This window comes from Neophocaena asiaeorientalis, unplaced genomic scaffold (genome assembly GCF_003031525.2).
Source record: "Neophocaena asiaeorientalis asiaeorientalis breed wild unplaced genomic scaffold, Neophocaena_asiaeorientalis_V1.1 scaffold397, whole genome shotgun sequence".
In the NCBI taxonomy this organism is placed as follows: domain Eukaryota; kingdom Metazoa; phylum Chordata; class Mammalia; order Artiodactyla; family Phocoenidae; genus Neophocaena; species Neophocaena asiaeorientalis.
This window is the reverse complement of record NW_020173231.1, coordinates 2,507,157-2,526,830: the sequence shown is the minus strand read 5'-3', so window position 1 is coordinate 2,526,830 and position 19,674 is coordinate 2,507,157. Positions and strand designations below refer to the sequence as shown.

The following is a 19,674-nucleotide window of genomic DNA, read 5'->3' as shown; positions in this document are numbered from 1 at the left end:
GGTTCTGTTAGGGAAAGGACTTTGTTTTGTTCACTGTTATGTCCTCAATACTTAGGACAGTACCTGGTACATAACTGACACTCAATAATAATTGGTTACTCAGGGCTTCCCTGGTGGCGCGGGGGTTGAGTCCGCCTGCCGATGCAGGGGATGCGGGTTCGTGCCCTGGTCCGGGAGGATCCCACGTGCCCTGGAGCGGCTGGGCCCGTGAGCCATGGCCGCTGAGCCTGCGCGTCCGGAGCCTGTGCTCCGCAACGGGAGAGGCCACAGCAGTGAGAGGCCCGCGTACCGCAAAAAAAAAATAATAATAATTGGTTACTCAAACAATTGAATGAATAAATGATGTATTACATTTACTTACAGTGATTAATTATTCACACTGTATCAGGATATGGATAGATATTATCTGGGTATGATATGAATTTTCTGATTTGCGTGCATAATGATGTTAGTCAAATATTCAGTTTTGACACACATGTGATTTGTGTTATGTGGTTAAGAGTTATTCACAGATTATCTGTGGCCTTCTGCCATGTAGTGGTGAATGCTCCTTAGCCCTATAGATCCTATCTCATAAATTTTTTTGTTTTCTTTTTTGTTATTTTGAGTACTAGTATTATCTCTGATATAAATATGGTTTATACAGTAGTATTAGCTGATTTGCTTAATTTCTTTACTCAAACCTTGTACCAGTTAGTATGTAACTGACTGCAAGTAACAAAAACCCAACCCAAATTAGCTTAATCAATAAGGAAATAGATTAGTTTACATAATAAAAGAAGTCCAGAGGTGGAGTGGTTGTATGCATGGTATTCGAGGGTTTCTTAAAACCTTTGAGGAAGACCATTTACTGTTTCCTTGGTATCCTTTTGCATTATTCCTTAACTTTTTAAGGCTTATCATGGTTTCAGACTAGATTATATCTAATTTGAATGGTAGCAGAGGAAGGTTGTACAGTTAGCTATGCTGGAAACCTTGAAAAAACATACTATTTCAGTGATTCATTTTTATTCCTCCTCCCCTTTTTCCTTTCTCCTCCTCTTTAATTTTTAGCAGCCTTAATTCTTTTAAAAGTCAGATATTCTAGCATTCCTAAAAGTTTAGAAAAGTGAGGAAGGGATAGAAGATCACTCATAACCCGGTTACCCTAACAATTACCCTTAATAATTTGTGTATCCCTTTTTTCTCTTTCTTTAATACAGATACATATTGCTTTTTACATGGTTATAGCCATTGTGTACATTTAGTATTAACTTTCTAAAATGTAGTCAAAAGCGTATTTAATTTTTAAACTTAAATATAAACTTAGATTATATTTCTATACTCCCCACATGCTTATAAAGTCTTCATTGATCAGTTTAATGGCTCCTTAACATTTACCCATATGTTATGTACTTAACTCAGCAGTGTTCATTGTTCTGGTGCTCATGACATATTTTTGAATACTAGAAAATTTGGTGGTGTAATTGAAGAGATTAAGACTCTTAAATGAAAACAAGCTCCAGGATACAATATGAAAGCTGCCCATGGAGTTGTGCATCACGAATACCCTACTTGGTCATCACCTCTCTTAATTCGTGAGGTGGTTTTACTAAAATTTTAACCAGAAAATAACACTATAAGATGGTAAATGAATTTTTATAAGGTAGCTGTTGTATTGTTGCAGATACTGTATTACCTTCTAGAATGGACATTTCTTAAAAAAAAAAAAAAAGCAGTACATAAAAATTGGCCCTCACAAAAAGAGATGGTGTCCCTATTGCTTTCAGCCAAATAAATACTTGGGTCTTATTCAGTGCTAGTTGTTTCATGACATTCTAAAAAATTAAAATTAGCTTTAATTTATCTCAGTAGTTTTTATCAGTTATACATACCGTTTACAGAGTACCCATACGCACCATGTGTCAGGCATCCTGCTAGATTTTTTTTTTTTTTTTTTGCGGTACGCGGGCCCCTTCTCAACCACTGCACCACCAGGGAAGCCCCCTGCTAGACTTGTAAAGTTTATTAGCTTAATCCTAACAGTTTAAGGTGTACTTCTCATTGTTTCCGTTCTACAAGTGAGGAAACAAACTTGGAAGTATTAAGTGACTTGCCTAAGGTCCCAAGCTGCAAAATGGCCCATATAGTTCAGTGTGATTCCAAATCCCTTTATCTTCGTCTAAAAAACAAAGTACTAAAACTGGGAAGCTTTCTTGAGAAGATAGTATTGTACTAATCAAGCAAACAATGAAGAAAGAGGTATAACTAAAATGTTTCAGAATTTTTTTTTTTAGGGCAGTGTCCCAGAATGACTCAACGTTGAGCATATAGAGCATTCTGATATGCATATGTAGTCCCCAGGAAATTAGCTTTGCAGAACCTATACTTCTGACATATGCTAAACTGACTAATTTAGGAGACTCATGGAATACGGATGTGAGGACACATTAATAGAGAGGGTTGTAGTAGAGTCACAAAAATGCATAGAATTAAGGATTGTAAAGCTCCCCAAGTGTGGGAAGCAGCAACTTTGTTTTTTGAGAATTTGAGAGAAGTAGGTGTTATACTAGTTATTCATAGACCTAATTGTCAGTTCATTCAACAGATATTTGCAGGGTTCCCACGGATGTGCCAGGCAGCAGGGTAGGCACTGGGGATGCAGTAGTAAATACAACAAAATCTTTATCCTCATGGAACAGAAGCAGACAGTAAACAATAAGGATGACAGGTCTTGATAAATGCTCTAGAATTTGTGGGGGAGGAGTATCAGATGGTGTGATCCAGGAAGTCCTCTCTGAGAAGTAACATTTGAGCAGAGCCCTGAGTGTTGTGAAGGCGTGAGCTGGGCAGCTCTCTGGAGAGATTCCAGACAGAAGGTAACATCAAATGCCAAGGCATTGAGGCCGGGATGTGCTTGGAATGCATGAGGAATAGCAAGGAGGCCAGCGTGGCCCTACCAGGGCAAATGAGAGCAGCAGTGGTCGTAAAGAAATTTGAGGTGTGTTAATTGAGGTGTGTTAAAGATTTGAGATTTTATTCTTGGTATGGTCATCAGCCATTGGAGGGTTTTGAGCAGGAGAGTGATGTGTGACGGCTGCGCTGTGGGGAATGGCCTGTAGGAAGGCAAGCGGGGAACGCTGTTGCAGTAGCCCACATGAGATGCGTTGGTGGCATGGGCCAGGGTGGTTGCTGTTAAGGTGTTAAGAAATGGTTGGATTCAGATGTATTTTGAGAGTCGATCTTACACGGTATGCTGATGAGCCAGATGCAAGGAACGAGGAAATGAGGATTCAGGGACTCCAAGACTTTTGGCCTGAGTTGCTGGAAGGATGGAAATGCCATAGGAATAATATTTTACTTTTATTTATTTATTTTTTTTGCGGTATGCAGGCCTCTCACTGTTGTGGCCTCTCCCGTTGCGGAGCACAGGCTCCGGACGCGCAGGCTCAGCGGCCATGGCTCACGGGCCCAGCCACTCGGCGGCATGTGGGATCTTCCCGGACCGGGGCATGAACCTGTGTCCCCTGCATCGGCAGGCGGACTCTCACCCACTGTGCCACCAGGGAAGCCCAATATTTTATTTTTTAAACATGGGCTCTTCATCCTGACTACCTAGGTTTTTGCCTGGGTGACTTTCAGTAAGGTGCTTTAACTGCCTGGATTTGAATCTCAGCTGTGCTATTAACTACATTTCTGACCTTGGGCACGTCACTTTAATTTCACTGTGCCTTAATTTTCTCATCTGTAAAATAGCTGTTATTGTGGCATCTGCCCAGATAGCTATTGCATGGGTTAACTGAGTTAAGAATGTAAAGTGCTTAGAACAGTGCCTGGTGCATAGTAAGTTCTTAGTAAATTCTGGCCGTAATTATTATATGAACAATGATCTGTTTTATTCACTGCTGCTATGCCCAGAACCTGGAACAATGTTCGCAGATGATAGGTGCCCAAATATTTGTTCCCTGAATAAATGAGTGAATGGATGAACTGATAAATGGCAACCGTTCACTTCATAGGACATGCTCCTGTGTTTCCTATTCTGTTTAAGCCCTTCCAGCCTTCTGGTGTTTTTCTCTCCTCCTCATTAATGGCCCCAGACTTTAGTGTGGAGAATGAGGTCTATACACCGTTCCTGAGATTGGGTCCAGCCTGTTTGTTTTCTTGCCACAGAATTTGCTACCCTTTGAATGCTTCTGTGTTTTAGTGATGAAGGGGTTCTAGCAAAGTCTGGTGCACTGATTGCTCTCTTAGTACTCCTCCTAATTTAGGTTCAGATTTCTCTCAGGAAACCTTGGACACTACTTAAATGTTAATAAAAAGGCAACTCTGACTGTTCCACTTTATATTTATGTGCTACTTTGCATGGTTTTCAGTTATTTATTCAATTAGTCTCATATGCTTCTCTCTGTTTTCCTGTGATAAGGTGAGATTTTCTCTGATCATAGTTTATGAGGAAGTTAGAAAGGAGAATGACAGGGGAAGGTTAAGATTTAAACAATCATGCGATAGCCTCCGAAGTTGTCTGTGCCCCTTCCCTTCTCTGCATTTGCTGCTTCTACCTATGGCCTGGATCAGGCCTCTTAGATTAGGCTACTTCTGTTCTCTTCTATCTGCTCCTTCTATTCTCCCTCAGCTATGGATGTGGATATAAAGTGGGAGGATGAAGGTCAAATAGGGTTACAGTATTAATAGGAATGTAGATTGTGAATACAGATTGAAAATCTGTGGCTACAGATAAAGAAAAAAACTATCTTAGTTGAAGTTTAGATAGTATCTTAGTTTTTAAGAGGAGGAAATTGAATCACATTAGGCAGAAGGTTATAGACTATGTCGCATGGGACTAGAGCTTAGTTTTACATTTCTAGCAAGTATTCCGTCTTTCACCAGAACACTAGATTTTCACTTGAAGTTCATTTGCAGTGGAATGAGATCATCTAAGATTATAACATTAGGAAACGTAAGTTATGTAGAAACTCTTACGTAGAAACTCTTATGCCAAGAGTATGCCAAAACAATTCCATTAGTTGAAGTTAAAAATAAAATTTTTCTTTTCTCCTTTATTATCCAAGTGGTGGTAGGAGCAGAGCTTGTTGCTTAAAGTGGTCATGCAGGTTAGTAGATTATCCAAGCATCAAAGAGAGGCACTTAATGTATAACTTATTGATTGGCAGCATGGGTGGCTACAGTCCATTAGATTATGGTGGCCACTCGTGAACTCACAGAAGGTGTTTAAAATTACTTAATAGTTGTAGGACCCACTGTTGTTATTTATTGTCAAATAGAAGAGCACAGATGAAAGGCATGGGAGAAATTCAGTCTCTCTTACCCAATTTTAAGGTGAAAAGTTCTGTTTCAATGTAGTTCCCACCTGAACTGATACTGAAACTCTGCCTTCCTCACAGGCTTGGTGTGAAGAGTAAATGATTTATGTGTGAAAGCAGCTTGTAACTATAAAGTGCTCTTCCACCTATAAGGAGCAGCATTTAAAAACTCAGTTTAATGCTTAAAAATATTTCACTGGCATCGGTACAAAGAAAATAAAAATCTTTCATCTGTTTTTTTGTTTCTGTGCATTGTTTTAGTGGTATTTATTAATAGCAGTTGCTGTCTCTTCTTCTAAATATGTAATACTACATCTTATTCCATTCTAGGGGGCTCGGGTTGGTAGAATAGACGCTTTCGTTCAGAGCTTGGACAAAAATTTTATGGTTCCAGTAGGTGGCGCTATAATTGCTGGCTTTAATGATTACTTCATTCAGGAAATAAGCAAGATGTATCCAGGTAAATAAATCAGTTGCTCTTCAGAAAAAGTAACTAACAAACAAAAATCCATTTGTACATAGGCTACTGTAATAAATCTTAATTTACAAAGCTTTTTTCCCCTTCTGAATGTAACTCATCATCCTTATTTCAGGAAGAGCTTCAGCATCACCTTCTTTAGATGTCCTTATTACTTTATTATCACTTGGATCGAATGGCTACAAGAAGCTATTAAAAGAAAGAAAGGTAAGCTTTCCCATTAGGTGTAAACAATACTGTTGACTAAAGCAGTACTCCAAAGTATTGGTGTTTTTGTCTATTGGTTTATCACATTGGGATGTAGATACCTAGCAAAGTCCTAGGGGATTTACTTTGATCTGGACCCTCCCTAGGTGGTTTTAAATTAATCATTGTTATCCCGTCTATTCAGATATCCTGAGGAATCTTGGAAAAGTGATTTTTGCTTTTGTGTTTGTTTTTGTCTTAAGAAACTCCTGCATCAGGGATTCTTATTATTTCGGTAAAATTTAATTCATTTATCACTTATAGGTAGAGGCTCTTAAAAGACAAATGGACAATTTTTTTCCTTTTAGTTTTGGAGGCCTGAAGATTTGTTTAGGTGTGACATGTCAGTTGCAGGAGGAGGAACCAGGTCAGATGTTGGCCAGCTTCTCATTCTAAAATAATAAGTCCATCCCGTGGCATTATTAGAATGCTGAACTCATTGATTATGTTGGTTATGAAAAGAAAAGTGACATTTGTGCTTAAAAATTGGACTTTGTGGGCTTCCCTGGTGGCGCAGTGGTTGAGAGTCCGCCTGCCGATGCAGGGGACACGGGTTCGTGCCCCAGTCCGGGAAGATCCCACATGCCGCAGAGCGGCTGTGCCCGTGAGCCATGGCCGCTGAGCCTGCGCATCTGGAGCCTGTGCTCCACAACGGGAGAGGCCACAACAGTGAGAGGCCTGCGTACTGCAAAAAAAAAAAAAAAAAAAAAAAAATTGGACTTTGTCTCCAGCCCTAAAAACTAGCTTAATTCAGGGGCAACTCCAAAATTGTAGACAGACAATGTTGGTAGGGCAAATCAGACTAAGATGTTTTATTCATCTCCCATCTGGGAGAGCTAGAGGCCCCTGGTGCAGTTTTTGTATCTGTATAACTTTCTAACACTTTGTAGCAATTACAGTCCCTTAGATTTATAATAGTAATTTACATATTTTAGAGTATTTTCATGTACGTCATCTGATGTATCCTCTCAACAGCCTTATGAATATGTAACAGAAGTTTAACATTTTCTGTACCTTGCTTTACCCTAGTCCCTTTCTCCCCACTAATTCAACGCATAGGAAGGTGATTATTTACTTTCCATTGTTAGGACATCTCTTAAGATTTACGTAATATAGGAAAAGATGCTCAACCTCAGTCATTAGGGGAATGCAGATTAAAACCACAGTGAGATACCACTACACACCTAGGAGAAGGGCTAATATTAAACAAACAAACAAACAATAAAAACAGACAACACTGGCAAGGATGTCAAGCAAGTAGAACTCTCAGATGTTGCTGATAGGAATGCAAAATGGTACAGCAACTTTGGAAAACACTTTGGCAGTTCCTTATAAACATTTACTTACCACATAAACTAGCTGTCCCACTCTTAGCTGTTTACTCAAGAGAAATGAAAATTTGTATCTGTACAGAAATCTTTATGTGAATGTTCATGGTGATTTTATTCATAATTGCCAAAACCTGGAAACAACTCAAGTGTCCATCATCTGGGGTATGAACAAACTGTGGTACGTACATACTCAGCAATAAAAAGGAACAAACTACTGATATATGCAATACTGCAACAACTCTCAGATGCATTACACTAAATGAAATAACGTGGCTTGAAAGGGTACATATTGTATGGTTTATTTATATGCCATCCTGGAAAAGGCAAAAAAATATCAGAGAAAAGATCACTGGACGCTAGAGGCTTGGGTTGGGGGAGGGGACTATTAATGGTAGTGAAATGTTTTGTATCTTGATAGTGGGAGTAGTTTCATGACTGTATGTTTGTCAAAATTCGTAAAAGTGGACACCTGAAATTGTACTATATGTAAATTATGCCTGAAAAGAAATTTTAAATGATTAGACTAACACTCCAGTTTGATAAACTCCAAGAAGTAATCATCTTGTTCTGGCCAGGAGAAAACCTCAGCAGAATCTTTCAAGGGCCCTTCTCCGTATGACAGATGAAGACTGTTTATAGATGTGGAAAGCCATCATCTCTCTGTATGAGAGTTGAGTTGTATCCGATGTCAGTGAGTCTTAGCTCTCCTATAACTAGTTGTTTCACTATGGAAAAGGTTCTTGAACTCACAGATTTTATTTCATTACTTGTGAAAGAAACAGTTGCTATCTCAGGCCACTTCTAGTTCTAAAAGATTGTAGAATATTTCCTGAAATAAAACAGCTACTTTCTGGGCCTTGAGCATTATAATCATGGGAATTGACCTATAATTTAGTAATCCAGCACAAATCATATGGGTAATTTATAAATCAAACTTTTTTAAGTTTGAAATTTTTAAGATGATGGTCTCTTCAGTTTCATGGTACCTCCTATCCATTTCCACCCCTATTAAGCTGTCTTGACCCTTCCCACCCCCCATCTGAACAACGACAAGCCCATTTAAAGTAGCATGGTCTACAGTATGGACTAGTGTGTTTCTTTGAAACTCAAAGTAGATAAAGTTGAGTGTAGGATAAGTTTCATTGAGTAAATACTTAATTTACTAAATATCTGTTGAGCATCTGTTATGTGTCAGGCACATAATATTGATAGAGCAATCAATAAAATAGACAAAGATACCTGCTTTTATGGAGCTTGCATTTCATATGGAGGACACCAGCAATAAACAAACCACATAAAATATAAATGTTTGTTTAATACATAAATTATAAAGCTGAAAGTGCTGTGGAAGAAAAGAATAAAGTAAAACAAGGTGGGGGTTGGGGATGATTTGTGGGGGGAAGTGGTGAGGATTGGTTTTTTAAATGTGGTTAGTGCAGGCCTCGTTGAGAACGTGACATTTGAGTTGACTTGAAGAAGTTTGAGGGAGTATACATGTATGATGGAGAAGAGTGTTTCAGGCAAAAAGCCAGTACCAGGAATCAGGGTCGAGTCAGTGTGTTTAAGAAGCAGAGAAGAGGCCAGTATGGTTGGAGCAGCGTGATCAAGGAGAGTTGTGAGAGTTGAAGTCAGGATGGTAATGGGTGTGGGCCGGTCATGTAGGGCTTTCTGAGTGAGATAGATAGAGAACCACTGGAGGGTTTTGAATAGAGGAGTAACGTCATCTGATTTATATCAGGAAAGACGTAAAGGATCCTTGAAGGATCCTCTGGTTGAAGGATCGCTCTGGTTGCCGTGTTGAGAATAAATTAGGGGGGCAAGGGTAGAAGTTGAGCTTTTTCAGAAATCAAGAAGTGATGTTGACTTGGATCTAGGTGGTGCCAGTGGAGGTGATGAAAGTGGTTGGATTCTAGCTCTCTTTTGAAGATTGAGCCAACAGGATTTCCAGATGAATGTATTGTGAGTGAAAGAGAGACATAAAAAATAATTCTGAGATTTTTGACCTGAGCAGTTGGAAGAATGGAAGAGCCATTAACTGAGGTGGGGAAGCCCGTGGGTTGGAGGGGAAGGCCAAGAGTTCAGTTTCAGACAAAGTTGAAATCAGGATGTCCTCTGACGTCTAGGTAGAGATGTAGGTATGGAGCACGATACGAGTCTAGTGTTAAGAGAGAGAGCTGAGCTGGACATAAAAAATTGGGGGAGTTAATTGGCTAAGAGATTAGCTGAGATTTTAAGAGAATGAGTCTAAACAGGAAAGAAGTGCAAGGACTGAGCTCTGGGGCACTCCAACATTAAGAGGTCTGGGAGAAGGAAAGAGACCAGAAAAGGAGACTGAGAAGGAGGGAAAGCAAGAGCATGGAGTCCTAGAAGCCAAGTGAAGGAAGTGTATCAAGGAGGGAAGTGTGATTGCCCAGTGCCACTGATAGGTCAGGTAGAGTGAGCACTAAGGTTTGACTACTGGGTAGAAAAGTTCCATGTAAAAGTCATTCTTAACATAGTCTTTCAATGCAGGGCTTGTGTTATCTAGCAGATACCATATATGTGTAGATACACTTATGTATATATATGAAGTTATAGCCCCTAATATTGAGCACTTACCATGTGGCAGGCTCTCCTTGAAGCACTTTGTCATGTATTCATTTAATCCTCACAGCAGCCCTGTGAAGTGTTATCCTCATTTTCACAGGAAACGTAGTGACAGAAAAGTAACAGTATGAGGTAAATTGTGGGACATGGGTTTAAATCTAGGCAGTTGGGCTTCTGATCCTCTCTCTTAAAACCTCTAAACTGTACTTTTTTTTTTTTAATATAGGTAAATAATGTAGTTTGGTAGCAATGTAGCTACTTTAAATAGCTATAAATCTGAAGACCTAGGTCTGCTAATATCCAGAGGATGCAAAAACAATAATACATTTAGCAGCTTTGGCCAAAAAAGCTCAGTTGTATTTTAGATACACTGTTTGCTTGTGCAGAACCACTGTTGCTGGGGAACTCCCTCTCTGACTCCAGGTGGTCCTGGTGAGACTGTCAATCACAGGGTCCCTTCTCCTCTTTCTTAGGCGTGGGCATGTGATCTGGCTAGCCTCGTTCGCAGGTGGACATGTGGAGATAGAGTCCTTCCAGCAGATTTGATAGTTCATTTAGAGATGCTGTGTGTGTTGCTTTGCAGATAGTAAACTGTAAGGATGTAATCTTATGACTCTCAGCCGCCATATTTCTGGCCATGCCAAGAAAGCCTTCTTTAGAGTAGAGAACATAAGAGGGAAAACAGAACTGAGAGTCATTTGAGTCTCTGGATCCAGACTTACCTGCTTGTAGAACTGACTGTTAGATGACCAATAAATTACCTCTTTCGTTTTAAACTAGATTTCTAATGCTGACACTTCTTTTTTTTTTCCATTGAAGTATAGTTAACTTACAATGTTATATTAGTTTCTGATGTGCAACAAAGTGATTCAGTTATACATATATTCTTTTTCATGTTTTTTTCCATTACGGTTTATTACAGGATATTGAATATAGTTCCTTGTGCTATACAATAGGACCTTGTTGTTTATCCATTCTGTATATAATAGTTTGTCTACTGCTGATACTTTTGATTCCTCTTATACCCTTTATAATGTTTCAAACATTCATTTCTTCTTTTCCATTGTCCCTGCCACAACTCCCTAACTAAAGCCCTTACCATATCACACCTGGATGGTTACAATAACTTACTAACTCTTCTCCTGATCCCCAGTCTTGGTCTCCTCTAATTTGTCATGTTGTAGAGCAGTGCCAGATTATATTCTTAAAATGGGGAAGTCCCTTTTGGCCCAGTGGTTAAGACTGTGCACTTTCACTGCCGAGGGCGCACGTTCAATCCCAGGTCACGGAACTAAGATCCCACAGGCAGCTCAGCGTGACCAAAAAAAAAAAAAAAAAGAGATTATATTCTAAAAATGCACCTTTCTTCAAGTTATTCCGCTTTGGGTTTTGGTTGCCTGTAAGACAAAGTCCAAACTCCTTAGCCTCCCATTATGATCCATCGGGTTCCTTCTTTGTGGTCTGGTCCCACGTTACCTGAGCAGCATTGGCCCCTGCTCGTTCATTCATTCAAGCAAAGAAATGTTTATGCATAGGCCCTAAGGTTAAATTTACAAACAAGACTGACATAGTCGTTACCCTTAAGGAAATTGTAGTCGGGGAAATCTACATATTAAATAAATAATTACAAGTCTGATGAGAGTTATGAAAGAACAAGCAGAGTATATGAGAGCTTATATCACCTAACCTAGCTGGGGCACCTAGCCCAGCTCTCACAGGGTCAAGTGTCACTAGAAGAAGTGACATCTATTCTATGAAAATGCAACTCGTGCACTTATTAAGTGGCCCCCATGGTTTAATTGTAGGCTAGAATTGATGACTAGCGTAAGTGTAGAATTCTTAAAGGATATTTTAGACTGAGTCTGGAAAGCAAAGTATTGTGCAATTATTGGAGATTTTGTGATTTAGATCACTTTCCTTTAGGGTAAGTTCAGATTCAGTAGGTCTGGAGTGGGGCTTAGACACTGCATTTCAACCAAACTTCCCTGAGAAATCTGATGCACACCCAAGTTTAAAACCCATTATTTTGGGGCACACAGGTCACTTGTATCTGTAACAGAAACTTGGAGAGGAATATATCATAGCATTTTAATACTTATACATAGATAATATTTCATGGAGTTTGAGGTGAACTGCACAAATATTGCAAATATCAAAGCTTGAAAATATAACTTGTTAGTTTTCTATTTATTTCTGTTATTTTTAGTTGTCATAGTTATAGTCTTTTCTCATACCGTAGCTACTTTTTACCTTATTGATCAGTCTGCAGGTTTGGCTAAAATTTCATTTTTAAACTAAATAAATAGAATATGTTGTAGCTCAGACAATAAAACCATTACACAAAGTTTTAAGTTAGACATTTTAAAACTATACTTTATTATATAGATGCAAATTTTTAAAATTTTTATATGCTGTTGTTATAATATCAAATAAACATACTATTTAGTTTTTCCTGTTTTTGTTCTTCTTGAATTGAAACTGTAAATAATAATAGCAAATAATATTAAATATTTGCTGTATAAACTAATATAAGTCTTGAGTAATTTGATAGTAAACTTATTTAATTAGCAAATTAAACTGACTGTTTGAATGCACATCCCTAAAAAATTACCATCAGGTGTCTGAAGTGAAACTGGATCTTTGATTTTGGGTAGTCTAGTAGATTACTGCCTACTTTGGAGTTTGCCGATTGATCCCTTTATTCTTAGCATCCTTTGCTTGTTATGTAGTAGACGCTCATCAGATGTTTATAGAATGAACTAATGCAGGGCATTTGGGAACACATAGGTCCACTGTTGTACAGTCTTTTCTTGTTTTACACAGAATAAGTATCTTTCTATAAAATTAGGCAGAAAGTAAATAACATTTTGATACTGACTTCCATTGTGACTTAGATGTTCTTATAGAGACATTTCTCCATATGGATATAGTTGAAAACTTGTGAAAAGGAGTAAGTTAAAATGGTGATTGCCTGTTGTATGTAACAGGCACTGTACTTCTGGGAGTAGGGCTTCCTCCCTAGTGGATACTCCTCTTCCAAAAGTACTTTTTCTTACCCCTAAGGATTTTGGAATTGTTGATATTAGGGGTGTTCTGTCATCTTTTTGGAATCTAAGAATTTCTTTTATGCCATGCTTCTTCTGACCATTGACCTTTAGGGTTTGACTTTAAAATTTTCAGCTACTTTTAGGTGATCCCAAAGGCCCATGCAGGTGTACATTTTGCTTAGCAAGAATGAAAATCCACCTTCTTTGAGACTGACCTGCAGCAATATGTAGCTTAGCTGGTGAATGGATCGAGTAGGCAGCCCAGCTCTGCTTTTCATTGTGACTTTGTCCTTTATTAATCATCAGGTAAATATTTTGTGGGGAAATTTTATGTTTTTAGTGTTATGAATTAGACTCCATTTTAGATGTCAAGCGATAACTCGCTTTGTAACATCCAGAACTTTGTTCTTTTCCTTTATCTAGATAGTGTAGAGTGAAATGAACAGGGACAGGACAAGAATAGGATTATAGCTGCAGGTTATTAGCATGTGTCTGTAGGAGTCCTGCTAGCTAATGTTAGTTATTTCAACCTGAAAACTATTTTAGGCTAAGGGAAAAGTAGGTGGGTAGGAAACTAATATTTTTATGAATGTCTGCTGTATGCCAGGAATTCTGCTAGGTTCATTATATTCATTATATTCAATGAATTCATTATTCATTTCATGTACTACTCAGAGTCAGTTTCTGAGGTAGGTATTATCCCCATTTTACAGATGAAATTGAGGCTAGAACAAGTATACTTACCCAAGGAGCACATATAAGTGCCAGAACCCAAGTCTAGGTGATGCTAAAGCCTCTGCACTTTGTCTTCCCACTCTTCCCACTGCTTCCCGTCACCCATCCACTGTTGTGGAAGTGTTTACCTGCTGTGTGCTAAGCATTTGAGCCATAAAAATGATAATCTCCTGACCTCTATTCTTATCTAGTGGAGGTGTGTAAAACCCCAAAGCCTCTAATGTATTCACTGGTTTTATTTTAAATTCTTTGTCTAGAATTTATTTAGAACAGAGACTATCTATAGTAGTAATTGTCAGAGTATAAAAATGCTCATTTGAGAACTTTGCGAACTCTATCATTGTAAGAGCATAAAGTTTGCGTTTTAACAACTTCATTCAACAGGAAAGTCTTTTTGTTGAAAAATGTGGATGTCCTCCATAAACCATAATTGCATATATGTAGCATAAATATTGTTTTTTTTATTGGATTTGTTGCAGAAGTAAAGGCCTCTTTTGTTTAAATGGACTTGCTTTTGAACTGTGAAAATTTAATCGTGATAGTTTATTGGTTTAGCTCTGGAGAAGCTGAGGCAAAGCTATTTTGCTCCAGCCAGAGCTATTTATATACCATCACTGAGAGCTCCTCTTTATATTATTGGTGTTATTGCCTACTAAAAAAGGAGTGTTAAAAGACAACTTAGGATTTTTTTTTTTATTCCTTGCCCTTATTCACCACAATGATATTTTTAGTCTATTTCATATAGCTCTACATCTTCCAAAAAGGCTTTATCTTTTTCACAGTAGAGGCAGACAAGAACTCAGCTTGAAGCCATTCTTTCTCAAGCCTTTTTTTTTTTGAAGGGTGAAAGGATCAAAGAGAGTGGAACTCTGGTGTGAATTGAACCTCTTTGCTCTCAGCCCCTTCCTGATCAACACATCTGCTTCATTGAGGGGAGAAGTGACCAGGAAGTTTAACTGAAGAGGCCTTTAAGAAAAGGGGCGAAAATTGAAGAAACTGTTTCTTTGAGTTGCTCTATGCAGAAGGAAAGATCAGTCTTAGACATTCATCCTTCACATTTGGTTCTGGAGAAGATCATTATAATTCTGCTTAGCTTTACTTTTAGAAGAGTGCTTTGCTGAACAGGGCAGGCAGATAATCATTCATTGTTGCAACTCTCTGCTGAACTGGACAAGCTCAGAAGAGGAATGACAGAGGACTGGCTGCTCCTGTGGCTGGAATTTGTTAGCTGAAACTTGGAGAACATAAGACATAAGCTTCAAACAATATCCTATAATAAAGCTAAGCTTGGGAACTTAGAAAATTTGCAGCCCTGAAAGTAGAGTAGTTGAATCTCAACAAAAGTGTCAGATTTCAGGCCTGGATATGGGGCTTCAACAGAAGAGTTTGAAAGCAGTGCTTTAGCCTGTGATGCAAGGAGTATGCCTGGACACTGTGGCCTGGCCACAATTATAGATAGCAGCGTCCCTCGTTTAGTACCGTTGTCTTCACTTAAGGACATCTGTGTGTGTGGATACATACCAACAGTCCGTTGTCCATCCAACCTTCCATGTTATCAGTGAAATACCAGACTACTTGTTATGTTTCCTTCTTTTTGTATTACCCACCTTATGACGCATTTTGTAATAATACGTGAAGTTCTCTTTTATCTTATCCTGTAATATGAAGCAGTATAAGCATAAGACCTTTTTCTTTAGAATTTAGTGAATTATGCACATCTTTGGGTTATGGGAAGGGATAAGCTAGATGCTGGGCTTCACAACTGCAAATCAATTTGCAAAAGGCTATACGAAAGATAATGCTTAATATAATTCAGCTTCTCTTCCATTAACATCTTGAATTATGGTGTAAAGTTTTATTTTTTTTTTCTAGAAATGTAGCTGACATTAGCATTCAGGTATACAGTTCAGTTTATCTCTAGTGAAGAGTCTTTTAAAATTAAGTTAAATACAGCACAAGAGACATAGAAAATCGATAATATTTCATTTCTTTTAAGTAAGATCTTTCTGTATACATTTGCTTGGGGTGCTTATAAATTTCTCCCTTTACGGAAGTATTTTATAATAAATGTCAGTTATAGATCTGTAGCAAAAAATAGTGCAGGTTCTGGAGTACCTTTGATATATCAGATAAAAACTGCTTAGCTAAGTATTAGTGTAGGAAATAGTGGTACAGTCTCTTAAATGATATTTTTAAAATGTAGTGATATCAATGGGAGAGCATTTAGGACCTTCATATGAGAAATACTGTAGGATTCAGTACATTGAGCTTTAAGATATTATAAACTGCTTTGCTTATTGGATTACCTATCATAACACTTTATGTGGAGTAGAGGTACTAAAAATATTTGTAGATGGATGTGAACTTGACTCACTAATATATTCTTTTTTGTTTACTCCCATTTACTAGTGATATGTGATTGAGTTAGTATTACGTTTAGTCTGAAGATTTTTATCCTAAGGTTAGCTACAGTTGTAGTGGCATGAGCAAGTCATTGATAGAACTGGTTAGAACTAATTTGTTAAATATTAGAAATTTAACATTGGAAAATTTTGTTTTTTAATAGCCACATATACATTAGTAAATTTTTTTTTTTTTTTTTTGTGGTATGTGAGCCTCTCACTGTTGTGGCCTCTCCCATTGCGGAGCACAGGCTGCGGACGCGCAGGCTCAGCGGCCGTGGCTCACGGGCCCAGCGGCTCTGCGGCATGTGGGATCTTCCCGGACCAGGGCACGAACCAGTGTCACCTGCATCGGCAGGCGGACTCTCAACTACTGTGCCACCAGGGAAGCTCCATTAGTAAATTTAAAAGCACCATCTAGGGGTGTTACTGAGGAAACATTTGTTTTTTTTTTTTTTTTTAGAAATAGCTAAGTACAAATTAAGGACAAATTAACTACTCATCAGGTTCCTTTCATACTACAAGTGTAACTGCATTGGTGATTATTGTGGCAGCCATGACTAGATAGAATAATATTCTAAATTGGCCCTCACAATTGAAATAAGTTTTTTTGTTGTTAGGGGGGAAAATGTAGGAGTCTGTAAAAGGCATTTCCTGGCTATCAGATTTGTTTCTGCTTATGAGAGGTTAATGAATTTGAGAGTAAGAGAGAATTAGATGCAGATTAAGACTTTGGTGTATAATATAATGAAGAAGAATCAACAGTTAATATCTAAGTTAAAATGTGTGACTCCTTTTTTCTTTTTTAAACAATGCTGAGCATTTCTTTCTTTTTGGCCTCGCCACGCGGCTTGTGGGATCTTAGATCTCTGACCAGATTGAACCTGGGCCTTCGGCAGTGAAAGTGCCAAGTCCTAACCACTGGACTGCCAAGGAATTCCCAACACTGAGCATTTAAATTATGACCTAGTTACTTCATAGTAGATGAAAATATAAATGAAACCTAGGAATTCTACTCTTCATTAACTCTGGTGTGGTACTAAAAGATTATGAATTGTTTCAGTTGCAGGAAAAACTCTTGATTTTTAAATTTCATTTGATTTTCTTATTTCACCTTCTGAAGTGAACATCAATATTAGTTTAAGAAGGAGGGGCCAGGAAATCTTTATATGTCTAAGAAAAGATGCCTACTCTTTTTTCTGTTTCTGCAAGTGGTGATAACATATGCATCCTTAAGGATTTCTATACACTTTTTTTAATGACAAGAGAAAGACTTATTACATGTAACAGTATGTTTACTTATAGCTTCATTCGGTATGACAGATGTGGGCGTTAACTTTTTGAATATAAAAAGAATCAGTACATTTTAGTGATCTAAGATTTCATCATTCTGGCATGCTGAGAATTGATCTTATAAAATATCCTAAAAATTTAAGAATGACTATTAAAGTTTTTTTAGTTCAGAATATAAAATATACTGTGTTGACAAGGATAAAAATGTTTGTGGTCTTAAGGAGACTCATTAATAATTCATAAACCTGGTAAGAATTTCCCTCTTTTTAAAATCTTTACCTAACAAAAGCTGGAGTTAGTCATCTACTACGTACTTTAGAAATGAAAAAGCTACTCTGGGTCTCACTGTGGGATCAGACTATCCAACCCTCACCTTAGAGAAAACTGAAGCCGCTTATGTGGCCTTTGAAGTTGAAGTATCATATCCTCCTATCTCCACTTGGGTACTCTGTTGGCCCTTGGCTCTTTGGTGCATCATTAGAGTTTTTATGTTTTGACTGTGGCTGGAGGAGGTCAGTGCAAATGGGTTTTGTTCAGCTGCAGACTCACTTGGGCAGATTTTCATTTCAACACTTTTAAAGTGCTTACTAGGAGAAGAAAATACAATTTTAGGTCAAACAGTTGCCAACTTAATATTTATTTGTAGGTTTATTAAATTCTCACATACACGTGCACATGAGATTTTGTACTTGTAAAATATATGTATTTTTTACTACTGGGTATACACTATTTTTCAGAGTAGGATCAAGAATACAATTTTTAGTTTTTGGATGCTGTATTCTTTTAATTGAGTTAAGGGAATTGTTAATTTTAAGTTTATAATATTTAAAGGAAGTACATTTTTAAACTGCCTCTTCCTAAGTCTGGCACATACTAAAAGTCTGGCACGTTTTTCTTGCTGTTGGGAAAGCAGTGGTGAAGAAGATAGAAAGTCCCTGCTTTCAAGGAGTTTTTCCATTCTAATAGGTAGTCATAGGCAATATTTATTTAAGCAAATTAAAGAGAAATTTCAGACTGTGATAAGTATAGTGAAGGAACCAAAATAGGTAATGGTGTTGGAGGGAGATTGGGAGTTGGGGGTGGGCAGAGTCGGAGAGCTACTTTAACAGGGAAGTAATAAAGACAGGTCTCCTTACATTGTGACAAAAGGGACCACTCTTGGAATCATCTGGGAGAAGAGCTTTCCAAGTCCAGGGGAAACAGGCACAAAGGTTCTGACATGTTCAGGGATTGGAAAGGAGGCTGATGTGGCTAGCATATAGTGAGTGGAGGGAATAACTGTCACTGAGTTGGGTGTGTTGGCTGGGGTGTATCGCGTGGATGAAGAGTTTGATTTTTTTAATACTTACAGGAGGAAGTCATTGGGAGGGACATGATCTGATTCATGTTTTTGAGAGACCACTGTGGCCTCTGTCTGGAGGGGTGGGAAAGTAGGCAGAGAAGTCATTTAGAATCTATTGCTGTGATCCAGGGGAGAGGTTAATGGCTGCTTGGACTAGAGTGGTAGCCCTGGAGGTTCTGTGATTTGGTAGCCCTGGAGGATTTGTGATAGCCCCAGAGCAGGAAATGTGGTGGTTCTTTACCTTTAAATCCTGTGGTTTCTGATAATTCTGGCAGCTTTAAATCTTTCTATATCGTGGCAAAGGAAAAGAATTGCTCCTAGGGCATATGAAGGAGTTAATTTACAGCATAGACTGTACACCAATCAGGGTTGTTTTATTAAATCTAGCAAGTTGCAGTGAGTATTTATTTGATTTTCTTTAAATGTAACATTTTGTTGTTGCAGGAAATGTTTTCATATTTGTCCAACCAACTAAAGAAGCTGTCAGAAGCCTACAATGAAAGAGTGTTGCATACACCTCACAATCCCATATCTTTAGGTAATTTTTTTTCTTAAAAAAAAAATTGTACTTCTGAACCATCCCCAGTGGGAAGCTGGTGTTTCTAGAAAGAGTATGAATTCTTTCTGGTTACAGTGATGTTTCTAATTTCATTACAGTGCTAATTTGTAAATTTTAAAAGTTTAGTCAGCCTTTATAAATGCTGTAATGTATTTCTTTTTTTTTTAACATCTTTATTGGAGTATAATTGCTTTACAATGGTGTGTTAGTTTCTGCTTTATGGCAAAGTGAGTCAGTTATACATATACATATGTTCCCATATCTCTTCCCTCTTGCGTCTCCCTCCCTCCCACCCTCCCTATCCCACCCCTCTAGGTGGTCCAAAAGCATGGAGCTGATCTCCCTATGCTAT

At 38.1% G+C, this 19,674-nt stretch overlaps 1 protein-coding gene across 1 annotated transcript in view; it reads left to right on the top strand.

Annotated features, from left to right (window-relative positions):
* The window catches only part of SEPSECS (Sep (O-phosphoserine) tRNA:Sec (selenocysteine) tRNA synthase), a 34,782-nt gene that overhangs the window by 11,157 nt on the left and 3,951 nt on the right, over window positions 1-19,674 (top strand). The window contains exons 7-9 of the mRNA XM_024745546.1: window positions 5,634-5,763; window positions 5,897-5,988; window positions 19,208-19,301. Coding sequence (XP_024601314.1) covers window positions 5,634-5,763; window positions 5,897-5,988; window positions 19,208-19,301 — 316 coding nt within the window. The remainder of the gene's footprint in view (window positions 1-5,633; window positions 5,764-5,896; window positions 5,989-19,207; window positions 19,302-19,674) is intronic.